The sequence below is a fragment of the Lepidochelys olivacea genome (genome assembly GCF_965140295.1).
Source record: "Lepidochelys olivacea isolate rLepOli2 genome assembly, chromosome: 6".
Classification (NCBI taxonomy): Eukaryota; Metazoa; Chordata; order Testudines; family Cheloniidae; genus Lepidochelys; species Lepidochelys olivacea.
The window spans coordinates 126,003,523-126,024,153 of NC_140416.1; the positions used below are offsets into that span (position 1 = coordinate 126,003,523).

Sequence of the window (20,631 nt, forward strand, 5' to 3'; positions counted from 1 at the left end):
TTAGGGGTTTGTGGGGCACTGCACCAGAGCAAGTGGGGAGACTCTCCACCCTTTCCGACTGCAGTCCCCCCATTTCTTCCTGCACGGTGCTCCTGCCGGGGAGCAAGGTCGGGGCGTGGGGGCTTGCCCTGTCCTGCCCGCCGTGTGCACCTGCTGGGGAGCGGGGTGGAGCGCGGGGGCTTCCCCTGCTCCCCACCAGAAGCGTCGGGCAGAGCAAGTCAGGGTGCAGGGGAAAAAAGCCGTTGGCCCAGGGGCTAATCTGTCACTGAATATGCAAAATGGTTCTAATAAATTTAACTGAGGCCTCTGCTATGGCTTCTGGGCAGAGGATCTGTGGATGTGAGGAGGCCATGGTTGGGGTTTGCACCCCATATTCACCACTGTCTTCAGCTCTGTGGGGTCAGAGGATCCCCCACTGTATGGCTCTGGGGACAGTGTGCTCACTGGACACACTATCTCCTGAAGTGCGGGGGGAGCATGGCTGCTGCCCCAGCCTGTGTCAGGGCCCCCTGCCCACTCTTGGGAACGTAGAACCACTGGAGACCGGCCTGACGGGAGAGGCCCTGTGCAGGGGCAGAACCGGGTGGCTGTACCCTTGTTGTTGTTCATATGATTTGCTTTACCGCAGCACCTCAAAGCCCTAGTCATGGGCCGGGCCCCCTGGGTGCTGCACAACACAATAAAAGGACAGGCCCTTCCCCCGAAGGGCTTACAATGGAAGTAAGATGTGAGATGTGGGCACGGATAGACGGGGGGGGGGGTGTTTTCGTTTTATTATTCCCCATGCAGGTTCTGGGGCGGAGGAGGCGGCCGTGTGTGCTGTTCAGCTCCCTGGGTTCATTAGGCATCTCCTTGGGCTTTGGCTGGCCCAGGGCTCCTCCAGGCGGGGGGGAATGGGGCAGGGCAGGGGGTCTCGGGGCTCCGGCTGCGAGGGGGGTGGGGAAGGAAGGGGCAGAGCCGGGGGCTAGCTTCCCTGAAGGGGGGCTCCGCTCGCCAGCCCTGCAGCTCTTCCCAACCATGAGAGGAAGTGTGGGGCAAGCAGAAAGGGGCTAAAGTAAACATTTAACAAGTGGACGATGGAGTCAACATGCCAACTGTGAATGAGAGAGAATAGGTAGGACAGGGAGAAGCCTTGAAAGGGAAGAGAAGCAGCTTGTGCTGATGGGGAAGGGTGAGCCAGTGGCAGGATGCAAAGAGAGAGCTGACATGGTCAGAGCAACAGACTAGGAAAATGATCTGTGCAACAGCCTTGAGAATGGATACAAGCAGGGCAAGGTTGGATTTGCCAAGACAAGGGAGAAGGACGTTGCAGTAACTGAGACTCGAGATTACGAAAGCCTGAATGAGCGCTTTAGCTGTGTGGGTAGACCGGAAAGGCCGTATCTTAGCAATGTTAGGCAGCTGCAGTCTGCGAGATTTAGATGTACCCTGGATGTGAGGCGCTCGAGAGAGGTCCGAATTGAAGATGATGAAGGTTACAGGCCCAAGTGATGGGCAGAAGGGTGGAGTTGTCCAAGAAAAGAAGTAATAGGGAGAGGGGCTGGGGGAGAAGATTAAGAGCTCTGTCTTCATTGTGTTGAGCTCGAGACATCCAGGAGGAGAGGTTAGAGAGATAGGCTGCGATTCGAGTTTGGACAGGAGACAGATCTGGAGCAGAGAGGTAGATCTGTGAATCGTCAGTGTCGAGATGGTAGTGGAATTTCTGTTTGCGGATGAGAGAGGTGCCCCGGCCCAGTCACGGATCCGGTCTCCTGCTGTCCACCCACCAGGGGCATCTAAGTCTCTGGGTCCTTGCATCCTGAGTGTTTTAAGCCCCTGGAGAAAGTCCAGCCAGTCCCCCAATCTTGGGGTCCCTAGGCAAACCTGCAGAGTGGAGACGTGAACTATAACTCCCCTTCTGAGAGCTGCAACCCCCTGTCCAGTTGTCTAGCCCGTCTGGTTGCAATAGTAGCCCTTCTGACTCCCCTACATTTAAACATACCATCCCCCAGAACTCCACCCTCATGGGAGAGCCTGCTAGTTTGCATCTGAAATCTCTCCAGATGCTTACAGTAGCTGTGAAGCACATAACACACACGGGCATTTTGCAGAAGTCTGACATAATTGCTCTTTTTCTTAATCATACAAAGCCCAAGAGAGAACAGATTATTTAGAAAACAACAAACATCCTACCTGCAGTGCCCCTTTATAGCTCACCCTTCCCTTGGGAGTCCTTGGGGATCATCTGGGCTCAGGAAGGCAGATAGTGTCGCCCAACTCATGCAGGCCCTCGAAGCTGGGTTGCTTCTCTCTCCTCTTGATCTGGAGACAAAATGGCAGAAGACCCAATTCGATCGGACTTCGTTGCCAAAGCCACCTCTCCTCTGCTAAACTGGTTCTCCTGGTTTTTAGAGCTCTTTCCTTTCAGCGGCAGAGCACTTCACGTCAACGACTCGTTGGTATTCCTTTGGAATTTCCAACAGGGAGGCCAACAGGCAATAGAGAAGGTAAAAGGCTACACATTCAAAATGGAGTTTGCAGCTTGGTAAAGATACATGCAGAGAGGCATTTGTGACAGTAGCAGCTGTCATCCGAACACTTCATAATAACTTCATACAGTCAGCCGCAATCCATACGTTTGTACAGCTAGGTTCCCAAATAGGCTCAGGCGCACTCTATGCAGGATTCAGAGCATCTCGCCATGTGCCTTAAGCACAAACTGTGCTCCTTCCTGCTCCTCATCCCAACCACATACAGAAAACAGGAAATATTCGAAAAAAATGTTTTAGTAACAAATTGGCAATTTGCGAGATGTCTCACTGCCAACACTGGCCATGTTGGAACCCGTGTATCCTCTGCTGTTTCCCCTGTCCCTATTGCATCAAACACAAGCTGCCTGTCTTCACTTTCAAGGCCTTATCCCCACCCTGACTATCAGCTCTCATTCACCACTGAGCTGTCCACTCCCTCCTCTGTTCAGCCTAAGACACCATACTCCATCGCCCGCTTATTAAATTTTCAGACAGGCCCCTTTGTGTTTTATCCCATCATGCATCTCATGCTTTGGAGGATCTCCATGTAAACATCCACAAAACTACCTCAGAGTCTTCATTCAAAACCCTACTTAAATCCTTTGCTGTAATGCTTACAAGAAACTTGACAATGGTTAGGCTGTTGGTGTGTTGAGACCGTTGCCGGTCATGCTGACCAATATCGACTCACTGGTTCCTTGCACTCTTGCATTGGGTCTGGCTGTATCCGTGTGTTGTCTCTTTTCATATACTTAGATTGTAAGCTCTTGGGGCCAGGGACCGTCTTTTCATTCTGTTTGTACCTAGCACAATGGGATCCTGTTCTGTGACTAGGCCTCCTCGGTGCTATGGTAATACAAATCATGAATAATGATAATACCCAACAATCATAAAAAGCAGTATTCCAGTGTAAGTGTCTTGAGCTCTCTGTTGCTTATCAGAGGTAATAGCCTTGCTTTTCAGCATATGGTGACACTTGCCAGTAGGCTAAGAAACTATGGGTCTGCATCTCCATTGCCACTCTTGTGTAGTCATATCCACCCAGGCAAATTGGGTATTGGTCTCCTACATCGGAATGGTAGCATTCTGCATCCCCTTTGCCATCGCTTTGCACTGGTATAAATTACATGGGCACAGGACAGTGGAGAACTGGGCAACATAATACTAATTTTTAACTTGTTTGGCTAGTCTTGTCATGAGGGAAGTTAGAAGAAAATGGTTTGTTATTATTTTATACAATATACTTCTGCTACGCAAATGCTTTTCCCAGAATATGAAGTATGGAAGCAGAATACATAAAACATGAGCAGTGGAGTAGATTGTTTAGAAAGAAGATAAATTATACATATTCCATGGTTCTTTAAATAATTTTTTACATTATTTAAAATCATATTCTTGAGTGAGCTGGTCAAATAAAACCATGTTGGGTGGATGTTTTAGCAAATAAAGAAGTCAGCTTTGCTCCAGAGTTATTCATGTGGTGACACTGGTTGTTTGTGTTTGGATGATCTCTGCTTTATTCCTTAGAATATTTGTGAATTTCAAAATACTTCCACATTTTAGCATGAATAATTAATCTTGTGAAAGTTCAGACTTACATGTGGTGTTTGCAGTTTGTTGTTCACTGGTCTCAAAAAGTCTGTCGTCATGTCCAGGGGCAGAAACAGGGCCGTATGACCATGAGACACAGCAAACAGAACAGGCACAGTGAATAGTTTGCAACATCCCAAGGCTGACATTTGTATCCACGAACTGGATTTTCAGTGTGAATTGTGGAGGCCGTTAGGCTTCAAAGGCCCGTCTCTCTCCTCGTGGGCCCCTGGGTCTACAAGCTGTATTTGTCACCACTAACGCTCTTTTGCGGCATCCTTGGTTTTCAAACCTCCGTCACTGCTCTTCTGCCTTCCCACAAAATCTTTTTGTCCTGTTCCTCGCAACCTCAAGTGGAGTGGATGAAATAGTTAGAAAATAGAAGTGGAGTATCATTAGCTGACTGCTCTCTAGCTAGGCCCTCTCACTGTGGGGCAGCCCGTAAACTTGCCACTTTAAGCTGAAATAAGTAAATATGGTTATTTCAGTAACTGAACTGCCCTTACCTGCTAGAGGAATTACAGTCCCATGAATACTGCAAACACTGACCATTCTCTAACTAAAAATCTTAGTTATCTGAGCTGCTGGCATTTTTTTTTTAATGTCAGAACTGCCAGTGCTGTGCATTTGTAGACTAAAAATAAATGTATTTGTATTAGTCTAACACAGCACCTGCATGCCCTAGTGCTCAAGGGGACCCCATTGTATTAGGCTCAGTACAAACATGGAACAAAAAGACGGCCTCTGTCGCAAAGAGCTTACATTCTAAGTCAAAGACAACAAGTGGACACAGACAGATTCGGGAGCAGAAGGAAACAATGAGACAGGGTTGATCAGCATAACAAACAGGGCTCTCAGCACACCTGCCGACAAGTTTTAATGTGTAAGTTGTCAGTTTTCAATGTGAAACATGTTGGCAATCTAATAAAACGTGCACAGGAGAAGAGCTAGTAGAAATTGTATTAAATATCACAATTCAGATGAAAGGTTTTGTTTTTTTCTTTTTTCATCCCCCCCACCCCCCATTTTCTGGCCAGTTCATAGAGTAGTGAAAAATTGTCACCAAAAATGTTGCACGTGTTTCACACAAAGTATTTTTGCCTTTTCCAATCACCTCTGTGCAGGACCACAGCATGGTCACTGACCGTTATCTCCTGCCTATTTGCAAAATAAATAAATACATATATAAAAAGCATTGTGGCATGCCATCAGCTGGCATAAATAGATGTTGCTCCATCGAAGTCAATGGAGCTTTGCCAATGAACGTTTGGTGTGGATCTGACCCAGTGTGTTAAAAAGTTGTCTGCCTAAGGAATAATCTCAGTACTTAGAAACCTGCGCAAATAGGTAAGAATACATTGCAGTCGGGAAGTTTATTTTTTATTTCCCTGCCGAGTGTTTTTCAGATACAAATGATATAATTCATAGGATATGACTGAGAACACTGCTCGTGCAGGTATTCAGGTTCACTGGCATAGGAAAAATCCTGCCTGTCCTAATTATCTCTAGGTATCAAAGATGTGATTCAGAAAGGCATCTAATTTACCACCATTCTACTCACACATAATAATCGCAAGATAAAATACCTTGCCTGCAGTACAAAATGATAAACAAGTCTACAGTAGGCACCTATTCTCATAGTTTGGAATTTTAGAAAGTGTGTTTTGCTAAATGGGAAAATAATAGATTGCTGTGGATAAAAACGAGCTGTAATTTGCTTCAGAATAAATTTCCATTTAATTGATAAACAGTCACCAAAGGAAGTTTATTATTGACAGGTTTCAGAGCAACAGCCGTGTTAGTCTGTCTTTGCAAAAAGAACAGGAGGACTTGTGGCACCTTAGAGACTAACCAATTTATTTGAGCATGAGCTTTCGTGAGCTACAGCTCTCACGAAAGCTCATGCTCAAATAAATTGGTTAGTCTCTAAGGTGCCACAAGTACTCCTTTTATTATTGACAGTTATTTTTTTTATAAATGTAAAGCTTCAGAACTGTTTGGTATTATTTTTTAAAATATGTTTGCAAGTGTGTCTTTTTAATTACAATTTTTGTTTAATGACAGGTTTCAGAGTAGCAGCCGTGTTAGTCTGTATTCGCAAAAAGAACAGGAGTACTTGTGGCACCTTACAGACTAACACATTTATTTGAGCATAAGCTTTCGTAAGCTACAGCTCACTTCATCGGATGCATTCAGTGGAAGTGAGCTGTAGCTCACGAAAGCTTATGCTCAAATAAATTTGTTAGTCTCTGAGGTGCCACAAGTATTCCTTTTAATTTTTGTTTAATGAACATTCGTGAAAGAGGTTTAGAATTTGGGTTTGAGATTTCCAGCATTCTAGCTTCCACTGGAAAGTTGTTGGCACTATTTTCATGGAGATCATGAACATTATTGATTCATAGATTAAAGGTGAGATGGGACCACTAGATCATCTAGTCAACTCTGTATAACAGAGGCCATTAAATATCACCAATAACTTGTGTTTGGATGAAAACATTTTCCAGAAAGGCATCCAGTCTTGACTTGAAGACATTAAGAGATGGAGAATCCACCGCTTCCCTTGGCAGTTTGTTCGATTGACGAATCACCCTCACTTAATAATCTGTGCCTTATTTCTAATTTGGATTTGTGTTGTTTCAAATCCATGTATTGGTTCTTGTTCTGTCTTTCTCTGCTAGAATAAAGAGCCATTTAGTACCCAGTATTGACTCCCTGTGAAGACACTTATACACTGTAATCGAGTCACCTTTCAGTCTTTTTTTCCCCTGATAAACTAAATAGATTAAGCTCCTTAAATCTCTCATTGTCAGTCATTTCTTTAGACCCCAAATCATTTTTTTGTCTCTCTTTTCCGCAGCCTCTCCAATTTTTCAACATCCTTAGAATCTTTGATCTGTTTGGGATGTGACTAAAAATTAACCTCCCTTTAAAAATGCCGTATTTATTTCCCCTAATTGTTCTTTATGATTGCCATAGCCAGAGTAGGAAACCAGGAATTCCTGCGTTCTAATCTCAGCTCTGACAGTGATGTCTTCCGTAACCTTGGGAAAATCATCTAACCTTTTTTGCATAGGTAGGCATGGCTTGGTGCAGTCTAGCCCTTAGTTTTTCTCAGTGGCTCAGTCATCAAGGAAGCACAACTGAGTGTGGCTGGCAGGAAGGGATGTCAAAGGCAGACCTGCCATCTGCTCCCAGTCACTTTCCTCAGTGCTTCCCTTGTCATCAGCATCTTTAACGTGCAGTTTGTTTTACAGGAGCTGGATCGGGAGCTGTTTAACACTCCCAGGTCAGCGTTTATACAAATGCCTAAAAGTCAGCAGCTGATGGAGCTGGATGTGCTTTCAACTCCCTTCTCTCAGCCCAGCTGCTCCTCCTCCAGCTGCTTCTCACAGACAGCTGGGCTGTAGCTTTGAAGACTTTTTTTTCCCTGTTAAAGAGGCTAAATCAGGAGCTAGGAAATTTCCAGTGCAGCTTTTTCTAAGCCACCCATGAAGAGCTGTTGGAGGAAGAGGAGGGCTCGGGCTAACTGGATACAAGGGGTTGGAGTTGTCAAAGGCTTTCTGAGAATATTTCCTTCTGTGCGGGTCAATGAGGCTTTCACCGTAATTAGTCCAGCAGCTCAGTGCAGAATCTGCGTGTCAGTGCATGATCCAGACCTGATGAGGAGGCACGCTGAGGGTATTACTGCAGGTTCCTGTTAAGAGATTTGGTTTTATTGTGTTACATTCTGTGCCTTGTATTATACAGCAGGTCAGATAAGATGATCAAAATGGCCCCTTCTTAGATTAAAATCCTGAATTTTCTCCCTTCAAACCCCAAATTCAGAGTCTTCCAATTGCTGCATTTCACCTAGCTGTGCTGTGCATCACAATCATGGAAGATCCGTGTTTTGGTACGACTTTGATATACAACCCTAAATTGGCCCAGGTTCACTTGAAAGGCATGTGAACTTTGCTTGACCTTTCTGTAAACAGGATCTGAGGTTGTAAGGAAACATGACACCAGGTGAGTTTCCTTTAGTTTTGCACTTTGTTGTAAATGTTTCAGTTTAACAATGGGATCTAAGAGATAGCCATCCCTCCCCTCCTACTGCTTGAGCCTGCTAATACAGGTGAGCAACTTTGCCAAAGAAGCCGGTGGGATTACTCACCTAAGCAGAATTGCTTACAAACTTTTTTGCAGATCAGACTATAGGTACAGATCAAATGTGGAAAAGTTGTATATGTAATATACATTTTCTGTGTGTATGTACAGACAAACACTCACACACACATATGTAGGTATCAAGAAATTCCTGAAGTCTTCTTCCCACATCCCAGTATATTTGTAGACCCAAACACAGACACAAAAATAAAAGAAATACAGTAGAACCTCGGAGTTATAAATACCAGAGTTACGAACTGACCGGTCAACCACACACCTCATTTGGAACCGAAAGTGCATAATGGGGCAGTGGCAGAAACACACAAAAAAAGCAAGTTCAGTACAGGTCTGTGTTAAACATAAGCTACTAAAATAATAAAGGGAAAGTTTTTTAAAGAAAGATTTGACAAGGTAAGGAAACTGTTTCTGTGCTTGTTTCATTTAAATGAAGATGGGTAAAAGCAACATTTTTCTTCTGTTCCAGAGCTGTCTTAAGTCAATTGTTCAGTTGTAAACTTTTGAAAGACCAACCATAACATTTCGTTCAGAGTCACAAACATTTCAGAGTTACAAGCAACCTCCATTCCCAAGGAGTTCGTAACTCTGTGGTTCTACTGTAAAAGCAATTGACCTTCATTATTAAGCATCATACAAATACAACACCTAACTTATCTACACAGGCAAACATTCCATCAGTAAGTGAAAAAAATGGCCTTTTAAGTGATGCTAGAATGATTGACTTTTCCACTGCCTATCCCTCAGGCAACAGAGTAATTTACAACATGTTTCCGTCAGTTATTGGAAACAGCACTTGTTTAAATTTGTCCCCACATCACCAGCATTTTAAACACTGCAAAGCAACATCAGTAGCAAAAACCAAATGCTTATTGGTCTTCCCCAAATTTAGGAATATAATATTTTCCATCACAGATCCACATCACCCATTACTCTGTTATTCGTCATGGAAAAGCAAAACTGGAATTCTAATTGCAAATAATATAGAGAGAGCTGTACCCAATTTTTGCCCAGTTGCTAGAAAATATCACTGACATGGACATATTCAAAGTGGATACGATGACGAGAAGGAAAAAACCTTAGCCTGACGTCAGGTGAAGTAGAAAAACCTTGAGATACACAGATTGATAGAAGGATTTGACTGGGACAGACTTAAGTGATGAGACGGCCAGATCACTTATTTTGTCTTTGGATAGCAAAAAAGATATGAGCGACCCCAAGCGTGGCTATTAGTATAATTAAAGACTGGTGGCTCCAGGAGAGGAATGTCAGTCTAGTGGACTCAGTGTCTGAAGGCACTTCCACTAGTTTTATACATAATGCTCTCCCGGGGTTTCGTGCAGCTTCATCCATTGCTGAATTTGGGAGGTGGGTTTGGTAGGATCTTGTATCTAGATAGATCTGCTAGTTATTACTATCAGGTATTGCTGTTGAAGGCCCACTTTTCTGGGCTGATATAGGGGGACATTGATGAAAAATAATTTCCCATCCATTGATTTGTTTTTTTTCTGAATCCTCTTATACCAGCCCAGACATCCCACCAGGGTTTACTCCATATTAAGGCTTAGGGATAATTCTCCACTGTAGGGGCATTTATTGTTGATATAAGGTTCCTACTAGATGAACCAGCTGAAAAGTGACCTCCAAGAGAAATGATATCACAGTTCTTATTCCTTCCTGTCTCAGCCTACCAGGAGACAGGAATACATACTCTTGCCTAGGCTGACATAGAAGAACCTGGAGAAACCAAATTAACAGGGAGGAGTCACCACTCATGGCCACAAAAATCTAGATAAATTCATTGAATGGGATATTATTTCATTAGAAAAACCTACTACAGTCAGGGACTGCCTTGATACAGAACGTACAGTGAAAAGCAGTTACCTGGTAAAAAAAAACTTTTTTGGCATTCTGCTTGCCGTCTAAATTAGAGAGCCTTAAAATTTTCCTGGTTATAATCATTATGATGCAATGGTACTTAGACTCACGAACATTCATATAACTTCTGTTGTAACACTAGAATGTCTGTCTCCCAAGGATAATTGTTTGAGAGAGTGAAGTGTACTTCCTTTGCAATTTCTCCTTAAATGTTTTTTTCAGAGAGGCTAGAATTCTGAAATGCGGGTACAAATAATGCAAGTGAGTCAGATATGTGTATAAGTCCTATACCACAAGGTAATAAGTTTCCTCCTGGCCATTAACATCTCCAGTTGAAGTTTTATACAAGGCCATTTTATCCTGAAACAGCTGAGGATTTGTCATATCTTGTCAAAGGTCCTCACCTAGATTCTACTGCAAGCTCTGGCCTGTTGTAATAATTGTTTTTTTCCTTTTTCTCTGTGTCCTTTATAAAAGGTTGAATACATTTTTAATAGTGGTTGTTGCCATGGAACTAAGCAGACCAAGCCCTCTCACCCCAAGTAATGTTAAATCTTTAGTGTTGTACAGGGACAGGGTTATGTTAACACATTTCAGAGTAACAGCCGTGTTAGTCTGTATTCGCAAAAAGAAAAGGAGTACTTGTGGCACCTTAGAGACTAACCAATTTATTAGAGCATAAGCTTTCGTGAGCTACAGCTCACTTCATCAGATGCATATCGTGGAAACTGCTGCAGACTTTATATATACACAGAGAATATGAACCAATACCTCCTCCCACCCCACTGTCCTGCTGGTAATAGCTTATCTAAAGTGATCATCAGGTGGGCCATTTCCAGCACAAATCCAGGTTTTCTCACCCTCCACCCCCCCACACAAATTCACTCTCCTGCTGGTGATAGCCCATCCAAAGTGACAACTCTTTACACAATGTGCATGACAATCAAGTTGGGCTATTTCCTGCACAAATCCAGGTTTTCTCACATCCCCCCCACCCCCATACACACACAAACTCACTCTCCTGCTGGTAATAGCTCATCCAGACTGACCACTCTTCAAGTTGGATGTGAGAAAACCTGGATTTGTGCAGGAAATAGCCCAACTTGATTGTCATGCACATTGTGTAAAGAGTTGTCACTTTGGATGGGCTATCACCAGCAGGAGAGTGAATTTGTGTGGGGGGGGTGGAGGGTGAGAAAACCTGGATTTGTGCTGGAAATGGCCCACCTGATGATCACTTTAGATAAGCTATTACCAGCAGGACAGTGGGGTGGGAGGAGGTATTGGTTCATATTCTCTGTGTATATATAAAGTCTGCAGCAGTTTCCACGATATGCATCTAATGAAGTGAGCTGTAGCTCACGAAAGCTTATGCTCTAATAAATTGGTTAGTCTCTAAGGTGCCACAAGTCCTCCTTTTCTTTTTGTTAACACATTTGACTCTCTGGGCCTGTTTATGACTTTGAAATTAACACAACAGGTCTCCATCCTGACTGTGGTGTTCATTGTTGCTTTTTACCTTTTTTTAATGCAAGCTACAACTGTTATTACCTGAAAAGATAAAATAAATAATGAATGAGTGTTCTGAGGTGGTTATTTCTTCCAATCAATAGGTATAGTCGGGTGATGCTGAGTTTGAGGCTCATTATTTAAAGATCTTTTGCCTTTTTTAAACAAACAAACGTTTATTTAAAAGGCAAATATTTCATGAGAGTAAATACCCCATATTTGCCCCTATGCAGACGTTATCTGGGGTAGGGAGTGAGAATTCTTAACTTAAACTTGTGGAATTTTCTATGGCATTCTTCTATCAGGAGTGAGAGCCTTCTTTGACGCAGAAGATATGGTGGAGTTTCACCCCTCCCCCCCAAATTTTTGGTTCCCTATGATTTCCCTGAGAATTTGGAATCCTCCAGAGCTAAGGTGCATCCACAAGGATGTCACTCATCTTGTCCGCACCTCCATCTCGTTGCATCCCATGAACTCATAGTTCCTACAGGAACTTCCCAGATCACATGCTACCTGCCTTGTAGTGGGTTGTGGGGTGAGGGGACAAAGCTTCAAATAATATGAGGAGGAACCAATGCAAATTACTATTCACTCTGTGGACAACAAGGTATTTGGTTGGGGGGCGGGGGAAGGAACGTTGGAATCTAAGGTAGCCCCAATTACCCCTTCTTCCCTACCCAATGTTGTTGGGGGAAGGGAAGTGGATGGAGGATGAGGGCCTTACCTTGTTGACCTGAATACACAGATCACAAAGTTGTTGCAATAACATGACCAGATACTTTTTGCCCACCCCTATTTGGAGAGACGCTCTGGCAACTATACCATCAGAATCTATTGTAAACTCTCTCACTGTTAGAGCTTTGCAGAGAACAGCAATTCCGTTTAGTGGCGGATTTCAGAATTTCAAAACTTAGTTATTTTCTTATTGGGAACAAAAGCCAAAAAAAGGCAAAATTCTTTGTGAAACAGAATCTGAAAACTATTGGTTTAGAAACACTGGAATGTTTTGCTTCAATAGGAAGTGCCACCCAGCAGGCTGAAGAGGAGCCCGATGCATAACAGAGCTTGGGTGCCAGCATTCCCAGAGCTTCCACAGGATTGGCTCCTCATCAGCCCACCGGATAGCTTACCAGTGAGCTGTAAGACTGGAATCCTTGGCTCCCCAGATACCTGCCAGGTGAGCTGATGAGGAGCCAGGCAAATGAGTTGGCAGGAAATCAGGTAGGTTTTGAAACCAGCCTGCATTCTCCAATGGCAAACTGAATAGTTGAAGGGTTTCTGGCTGTATTTCAAGGAATCCCTGTTGAGGTTACAGGGACAAACCATCCCAATGAGTCGAAAGAATAGTAAATATGGCAGGCGACCAGCTTGGCTTAATGGTGAAATCCTAGCGGATCTTAAGCATAAAAAAGAAGCTTACAAGAAGTGTAAGGTTGGACATATGACCAGGGAAGAGTATAAAAATATTGCTCGGGCATGTAGGAATGATATCAGGAGGGCCAAATCGCACCTGGAGCTGCAGCTAGCGAGAGATGTCAAGAGTAACAAGAAGGGTTTCTTCAGGTATGTTGGCAACAAGAAGAAAGCCAAGGAAAGTGTGGGCCCCTTACTGAATGAGGGAGGCAACCTAGTGACAGAGGATGTGGAAAAAGCTAATGTACTCAATGCTTTTTTTGCCTCTGTCTTCACGAACAAGGTCAGCTCCCAGACTGCTGCGCTGGGCATCACAAAATGGGGAAGAGATGGCCAGCCCTCAGTGGAGATAGAGGTGGTTAGGGACTATTTAGAAAAGCTGGACGTGCACAAGTCCATGGGGCCGGACGAGTTGCATCCGAGAGTGCTGAAGGAATTGGCAGCTGTGATTGCAGAGCCATTGGCCATTATCTTTGAAAACTCGTGGCGAACGGGGGAAGTCCCGGATGACTGGAAAAAGGCTAATGTAGTGCCAATCTTTAAAAAAGGGAAGAAGGAGGATCCTGGGAACTACAGGCCAGTCAGCCTCACCTCAGTCCCTGGAAAAATCATGGAGCAGGTCCTCAAAGAATCAATCCTGAAGCACTTGCATGAGAGGAAAGTGATCAGGAACAGCCAGCATGGATTCACCAAGGGAAGGTCATGCCTGACTAATCTAATCGCCTTTTATGATGAGATTACTGGTTCTGTGGATGGAGGGAAAGCAGTGGATGTATTGTTTCCTGACTTTAGCAAAGCTTTTGACACGGTCTCCCACAGTATTCTTGTCAGCAAGTTAAGGAAGTATGGGCTGGATGAATGCACTATAAGGTGGGTAGAAAGCTGGCTAGATTGTCGGGCTCAACGGGTAGTGATCAATGGCTCCATGTCTAGTTGGCAGCCGGTATCAAGTGGAGTGCCCCAAAGGTCGGTCCTGGGGCCGGTATTGTTCAATATCTTCATAAATGATCTGGAGGATGGTGTGGATTGCACTCTCAGCAAATTTGTGGATGATACTAAACTGGGAGGAGTGGTAGATACGCTGGAGGGGAGGGATAGGATACAGAAGGACCTAGACCAATTGGAGGATTGGGCCAAAAGAAATCTGATGAGGTTCAATAAGGATAAGTGCAGGGTCCTGCACTTAGGATGGAAGAATCCAATGCACCGCTACAGACTAGGGACCGAATGGCTAGGCAGCAGTTCTGCGGAAAAGGACCTGGGGTGACAGTGGACGAGAAGCTGGATATGAGTCAGCAGTGTGCCCTTGTTGCCAAGAAGGCCAATGGCATTTTGGGATGTATAAGTAGGGGCATAGCGAGCAGATCGAGGGACGTGATCGTTCCCCTCTATTCGACATTGGTGAGGCCTCATCTGGAGTACTGTGTCCAGTTTTGGGCCCCACACTACAAGAAGGATGTGGATAAATTGGAGAGAGTCCAGCGAAGGGCAACAAAAATGATTAGGGGTCTAGAACACATGACTTATGAGGAGAGGCTGAGGGAGCTGGGATTGTTTAGCCTGCAGAAGAGAAGAATGAGGGGGGATTTGATAGCTGCTTTCAACTACCTGAAAGGGGGTTCCAAAGAGGATGGCTCTAGACTGTTCTCAATGGTAGCAGATGACAGAACAAGGAGTAATGGTCTCAAGTTGCAGTGGGGGAGGTTTAGATTGGATATTAGGAAAAACTTTTTCACTAGGAGGGTGGTGAAACACTGGAATGCGTTACCTAGGGAGGTGGTAGAATCTCCTTCCTTAGAGGTTTTTAAGGTCAGGTTTGACAAAGCCCTGGCTGGGATGATTTAACTGGGAATTGGTCCTGCTTCGAGCAGGGGGTTGGACTAGATGACCTTCAGGGGTCCCTTCCAACCCTGATATTCTATGATTCTATGATTCTATGATCTCCACTCACTATACTGAATATGGCCTTGCCTGCAGCTATACAGTGTATCTACCTGTCTAACTGTTACAAGTTTTCTGTACACATAATACACTAATAGGAAGAGGTTGGAAACAAGATCAGGGTAAGGATTTAGGGATTTTGCTGTTTTAGAAGCTTTACGTTCTTTGGAACACTTAACAGGAAACTTCCTCATCTGTATAGCGCCGTGGAAGTCACTGCATCAGCTGAGGATCTGGCCCAATTCATCTCTAATTCAGCAGTTCTTCTACTAGGTTCATTACACTGCAACCCCCTTCATAATATCAGGGTTGGAAGGGACCTCAGGAGGTCATCTAGTCCAACCCCCTGCTCAAAGCAGGACCAATCCCCAACTAAATCATCCCAGCCAGGGCTTTGTCAAGCCTGACCTTAAATATATCTAAGGAAGGAGATTCCACCACCTTCTGACAATAACAATTACTACAGGACCCCAGGAGGGGGTACTGAAGCCTGAGCCCACCCAAGCCCTACCACCCTGGCGGGGGGGCCAAAGCCAAAGCCCCACTGCCCCAGGTCAGAGACCCAAAGCCGAATCCCTAGGGCTTCAGCCCCAGGCAGGGCACCCGTAAGCTTAGCCCCGTCGCCCAGGGCTGAAGCACTCAGGCTTGGGCTTTCACTTTGGCCCAGGGCCCCAGTAAGTCTATGTCAGCCTGCTGACCCCATTAAAATGGGGTCGTGACCCACTTTGGGGTCCCGAGCCGCAGTGTGAGAACTGCTGCTCTAGTCTGTTGATGAAGGTCTAAACCTAGCTGCCAGCGGTATAGGGGCCCCAGAGGTAGTAGAACTGGAGGGCCACAAAAGATGGAAAGGGACAGGGCATGCACAGGAGGATTGGGTTTGGCATCATGGATGTGCAGATCCATCTGTGCTCTGTCTGTTCATCCGAGCACCTCTGTAGAGGTGGCTGTCTCAGAGTTAACTTCTGCTACCTCAACATACTTTGAACAAAATTCTTCTGCTTTGCATGACCATCTCTGCCCATGTATTTTCCTTCACACCAGAGATGCTTTTCCCTCCCTATGACTTTCAAGATGCTTACAATCATTTGAAAAACATCTTGCTGATTGTTACACAGGCATGAAGTACAACAGCTGAATGCCATCGCCTGTAACAAATGTTGTCTGAAACTGGTATGCTACAAGGTTTAGTTTCATTTAAAGTATGCTCGTTATGAGTCGTCTTTAAGCGGCAGGCAATTAGCATCGCCTTACCATTGGAGGTGCAGTTCCTATTTGTGTGGGTAGGACCAGATGTCCCAATTTTATAGGGACAGTCCTGATTTGGGACTATTTTTCTTATATAGGCTTCTATTACCTCCAACCCCCGTCCCGATTTTTCACATTTGCTGTCTGGTCACCCTAGTAGTGGTATCCATTTTCAGTTTACATCATGCCTGGGTTCAATGCCAACAATTTGAAGGTTATTGGGATCTCTGCTAAATAAGGTAAAATCTATGAAGAATCTAGGAACAATATGTTTTGGATCAGATGCTGCTATATGATAGTAACATTTTAACAACAAAACACACTCGGTAAAGATTTTTCTCCAGTAGCTATTTTCTGGCTAAAGGATTTTTTTCAATGGGAAATGCAGGTTCAGCAAAATTAAAAAATTCGAGGGGAAAAATTAAATGAAATATTTGTTTTAGTTTGGGGTCAGTTTGAATTGAAACATGTATAGTCATCCAATCAAACTGAAGCAGTTTATTGTCAAACTGGCATCTGCCTAAGCTGCCACGTTGCCTCATGGGAGTTGTAGTTTAGGTGTCTCATATCCCCATTCTTATTTTCATCAGAGCAAAAGCAAAGGTTGAAATATCAAAATTTCCCACCGGACCAAAGTCCCAGTTTTCACTCAGCTCCATTCCACAGTAACCTAGTATCATTATCACAGCAAGACTTTTACTTATTAACATTGAACAATTTGAAATGTGCCATACAGTGCAGATAAATCCTACCTGATGAAAATTTTAGTCCTAGAGTGGCTGCATTGCAGGGCCTTTAATGGCTGCAGCCATAGCCAGTGTCTACTAAAAATTCCTTGATGTAAGGCTGCTTTACAGTCCATTAAACAGCTCACTTTGAGAGGTTTGGTTTATTTTTAAAGGTTTTACATTTTACTTCATCCTTTAAAGACAGGACATTTACCATGGGATGAAATCTGCCTTAGGACTTTTGGAAAGCGCCAAAAAAAAAAAAAAGAAAAGAAAGAGAGAGAAGGACAGAGAAAGAGAGTTTAATCAGCCTCCCGAGAAATAGGAGTGATCTGTAACTTTCTGTGCTCCATAGACTGTACACTCTTTTATCACACCATTCAAAGCCTCTTGTACTGCATGGTTTCAAACACAACCGCAAAAGTCTTCACTTCTCAACAGGCAGTTCCTTGAATGAAAGTTCTACCCCATTAATACCCGTCACACAGAAGGAAAGCTTCATACGAGAGAGCAGTTTCTCTGTTGGGAGTCTTGACGGGTTTGGAATGAGTAAGCTAGGTTTCATGCAGTATGTAATAACTGTATCTAGGGTTGGCTCTGAAAGTTAGACCTATTAGACAGTCCTTTTAATAGTGATATGTAGATTTCTCGTGTGTTTCTGGAGTAGGAGCCTTTCCACGTTTCTTCTCTTTATTGGTCTGAAAGGAGCATAACGATGACACACAGCTTTTAAGAGTTTTCTCTAAAACTGTGCTTATCCACCACCAAATGTCTTCCCCTTTTGTACTCCGATTTCTCTGATCTAGAGAGCCACTCAGAAAGTTCTGGCTAGAGCAGAGCAAAAACCAGATTTTCTTTTCCTGGGAAATTCTACAGTGGCAATTTTTTTTTTCATTCAAAGATGAAATGAAAACCATAAGATTTTAAATTTTTGTGCAAAAAAAAATAAAACCTATAAAAAGAAATATTTTTGGTTTGATTTTGACCATTGTAAATTGTTTTAATGTTTTATATAAAAATAATTTGATTTCAAAAAGTCATTGTGAAACAAAACATTCCATTCCTTTAATGTCAGAATGGGGTGTTTCAACATTATTGAAATATTTCATTTTGGTTTGTATTCAAATAACATTTTGTCAGAATCAACCCATTTTTTCCAAAAAGTATTGATTTTGAAAAAAATACTTCTGCCTTGCAATTAGAAAGCCAGTGGAAATTTAAAGCATATCAGTTTTTACATATTTTTTATTCCATTAGCGTCAAAGTCTGACAAAGTGCTAAATTGCAAATCTAAATAGCTTTAAATAGTATTTCAGATCAGGGTATGGGAAAACTACCAGGCTTCTGCTAACTGGGGGACTAAACCAACTAAACAGGTAGATGGAAAAGACAAGAACAGGACTGCCCACCTGGTTTCCTGGAGGCAATACCCTGGTGAGACCCTTACCAAATTATCTCATATCCCCCTCAGCCACTGCAAAGGAAGAAGGTGCTGAGTTTTGTACCAGGGTATCACCCCTATTCTATTTTGTTCAGGTTCTTATACCATGTTTCTCATTGTAGTCCTGGCACCCTGCAAGGAGGCTCACCGTCTGGGAATACAAACATCAAAGTAGTAGGTTTTTCAAACAATCTGAACTCCATTCATGTCCAATTTTTTGTCTCTTCTCTGAGTTCATGGTCCTATAGCTGTTGTAGGTCTCCATCACCCTGGAGGGCCCCTATTCTCCATTGCAATCCAATCCCAGTATATCACGTGAAGGAATAATTCCTGTTGTGTCTCCTCCTCTCCTTTAAAAAAAACAAACAAAAAACCAGAACACTGTAGCTGTCTGTAAAATTAAGTTTTATCTCCACTAATGGACATCAACTAAAAAACATTGCAATATAGTACTCTGGATGTGTTACTTTTTTTAACCAATGTTCCCATTGATGGGTATCCATCTCTAATCTCATGGACACAAGGTAGATTCACCGTATTGTAACCCTTCTGGGGACATGTTATCATTATTTGCCATACTCATGTTGTTTTTGTGGCTTATCTTCTCTAATAATCTGTCTCCTACAGATCCTCCTGCTGTGGAACCAACGTTTCTGGAGATTCGACAGGGCCAGGGTCGAAGCATCACTATGAGTTGCCGGGTGCTGAGAGCGTATCCAACTCGGGTTCTGACATATGAGTGGAGACTAGGCAACAAGTTGCTGCGGACTGGTCAGTTTGATGCTCACGATTCTACAGAGTACATAGTGAGCAGCCTTTCCAGGGACAGTTATGGGATTTATAATTGTAACATCATAAATGAAGCCGGGGCAGGCCGATGCAGCTTCCTCGTTACAGGTAAGCTTTCCAAGGTGCTGGTAATGAGTTTTCCTGCAAAATGGTGTTTTCTAGCAGAGAGAATGAGAACAAAAGCATTTTGAGTATCCATGTGTGTCCCACAGTAATACCACGGCTGCTCCAGTGGGTTTATTTTTAACATAAGATTTGCATCTCTGGTAACACACATTAGGTGACTTAATGCCTAATGCTTGAATTAAAGCAAGGTTGGTAATGAAGTAGGTTATTAAGCATGTTTCATTGGTGCAAGGACAAAAATTGCTGCCATTGGTCTCATTAAGGTACAAATCAAATATCCTTCATTAAGTCTGCAGACGTTTGTGGTCAAGACTGTGACATAAGGCATTGCTGGGAGAGCAAACTGACGACGAACTTTACAATCAATCCTGACTTTCTCATTGGCTTAAGATAGGTTAAAAGAAGGGATGGGTCCTAACCAAAACTCACGATGCAAAAAACTCTTGTACAGTGAGGGTTTGAAATCTGGATCTCTCATTAAAAGACATACATAGAGAGTTTGATTCAGCGATGCAGTACCACAAAGTCGGATGTGATTTACGGCCTCAGCTTTAGTCTAGCCAATCACATAATTAATGTACTAAACTTCAACTTGAGTTTATAACATGTCTTTAATATTCAGCCTCAACCATAGGATGGGGCTGTAAAGCATTTATCAGAAATAAAAGTCTTGGTTCTTTTTCAGTTGGAAATTAGTTGCCATTGAAAGTATTCTTCCTCTTCGAGGGCCTGATCCCCATACGACCTCATGGCCTGATTTATGTTGGCAGTTAGCACTATGCCTGGCAGTAAATACTTCCAGGATTGTGCCCATAATGAAGCGATCATTGTGTATCATGGTTAAACCTGCCTCGCAAATCTTAAAAATAAAGGAGTGACAAGATTTATCTCAAAATTCAGCCCCCGTAGTCAACAGATGTTGAATATGGTGGTAGAAGAATCAAGACCAAGAAGAATCATAGAATCATAGAATATCAGGGTTGGAAGGGACCCCAGAAGGTCATCTAGTCCAACCCCCTGCTCAAAGCAGGACCAATTCCCAGTTAAATCATCCCAGCCAGGGCTTTGTCAAGCCTGACCTTAAAAACCTCTAAGGAAGGAGATTCTACCACCTCCCTAGGTAACGCATTCCAGTGTTTCACCACCCTCTTAGTGAAAAAGTTTTTCCTAATATCCAATCTAAACCTCCCCCACTGCAACTTGAGACCATTACTCCTCGTTCTGTCATCTGCTACCATTGAGAACAGTCTAGAGCCATCCTCTTTGGAACCCCCTTTCAGGTAGTTGAAAGCAGCTATCAAAT

General features: G+C 43.5%; 1 protein-coding gene across 4 annotated transcripts in view; it reads left to right on the plus strand.

Moving 5' to 3' along the window:
- Positions 1 to 20,631, plus strand: part of MDGA2 (MAM domain containing glycosylphosphatidylinositol anchor 2) — a 665,204-nt gene that overhangs the window by 506,130 nt on the left and 138,443 nt on the right. For all 4 annotated transcript variants that reach the window (XM_084631535.1, XM_084631536.1, XM_084631538.1 and 1 more), the window contains one exon: positions 19,041 to 19,310. In XM_084631535.1, the coding sequence (XP_084487661.1) occupies positions 19,041 to 19,310 (270 nt within the window). The remainder of the gene's footprint in view (positions 1 to 19,040; positions 19,311 to 20,631) is intronic.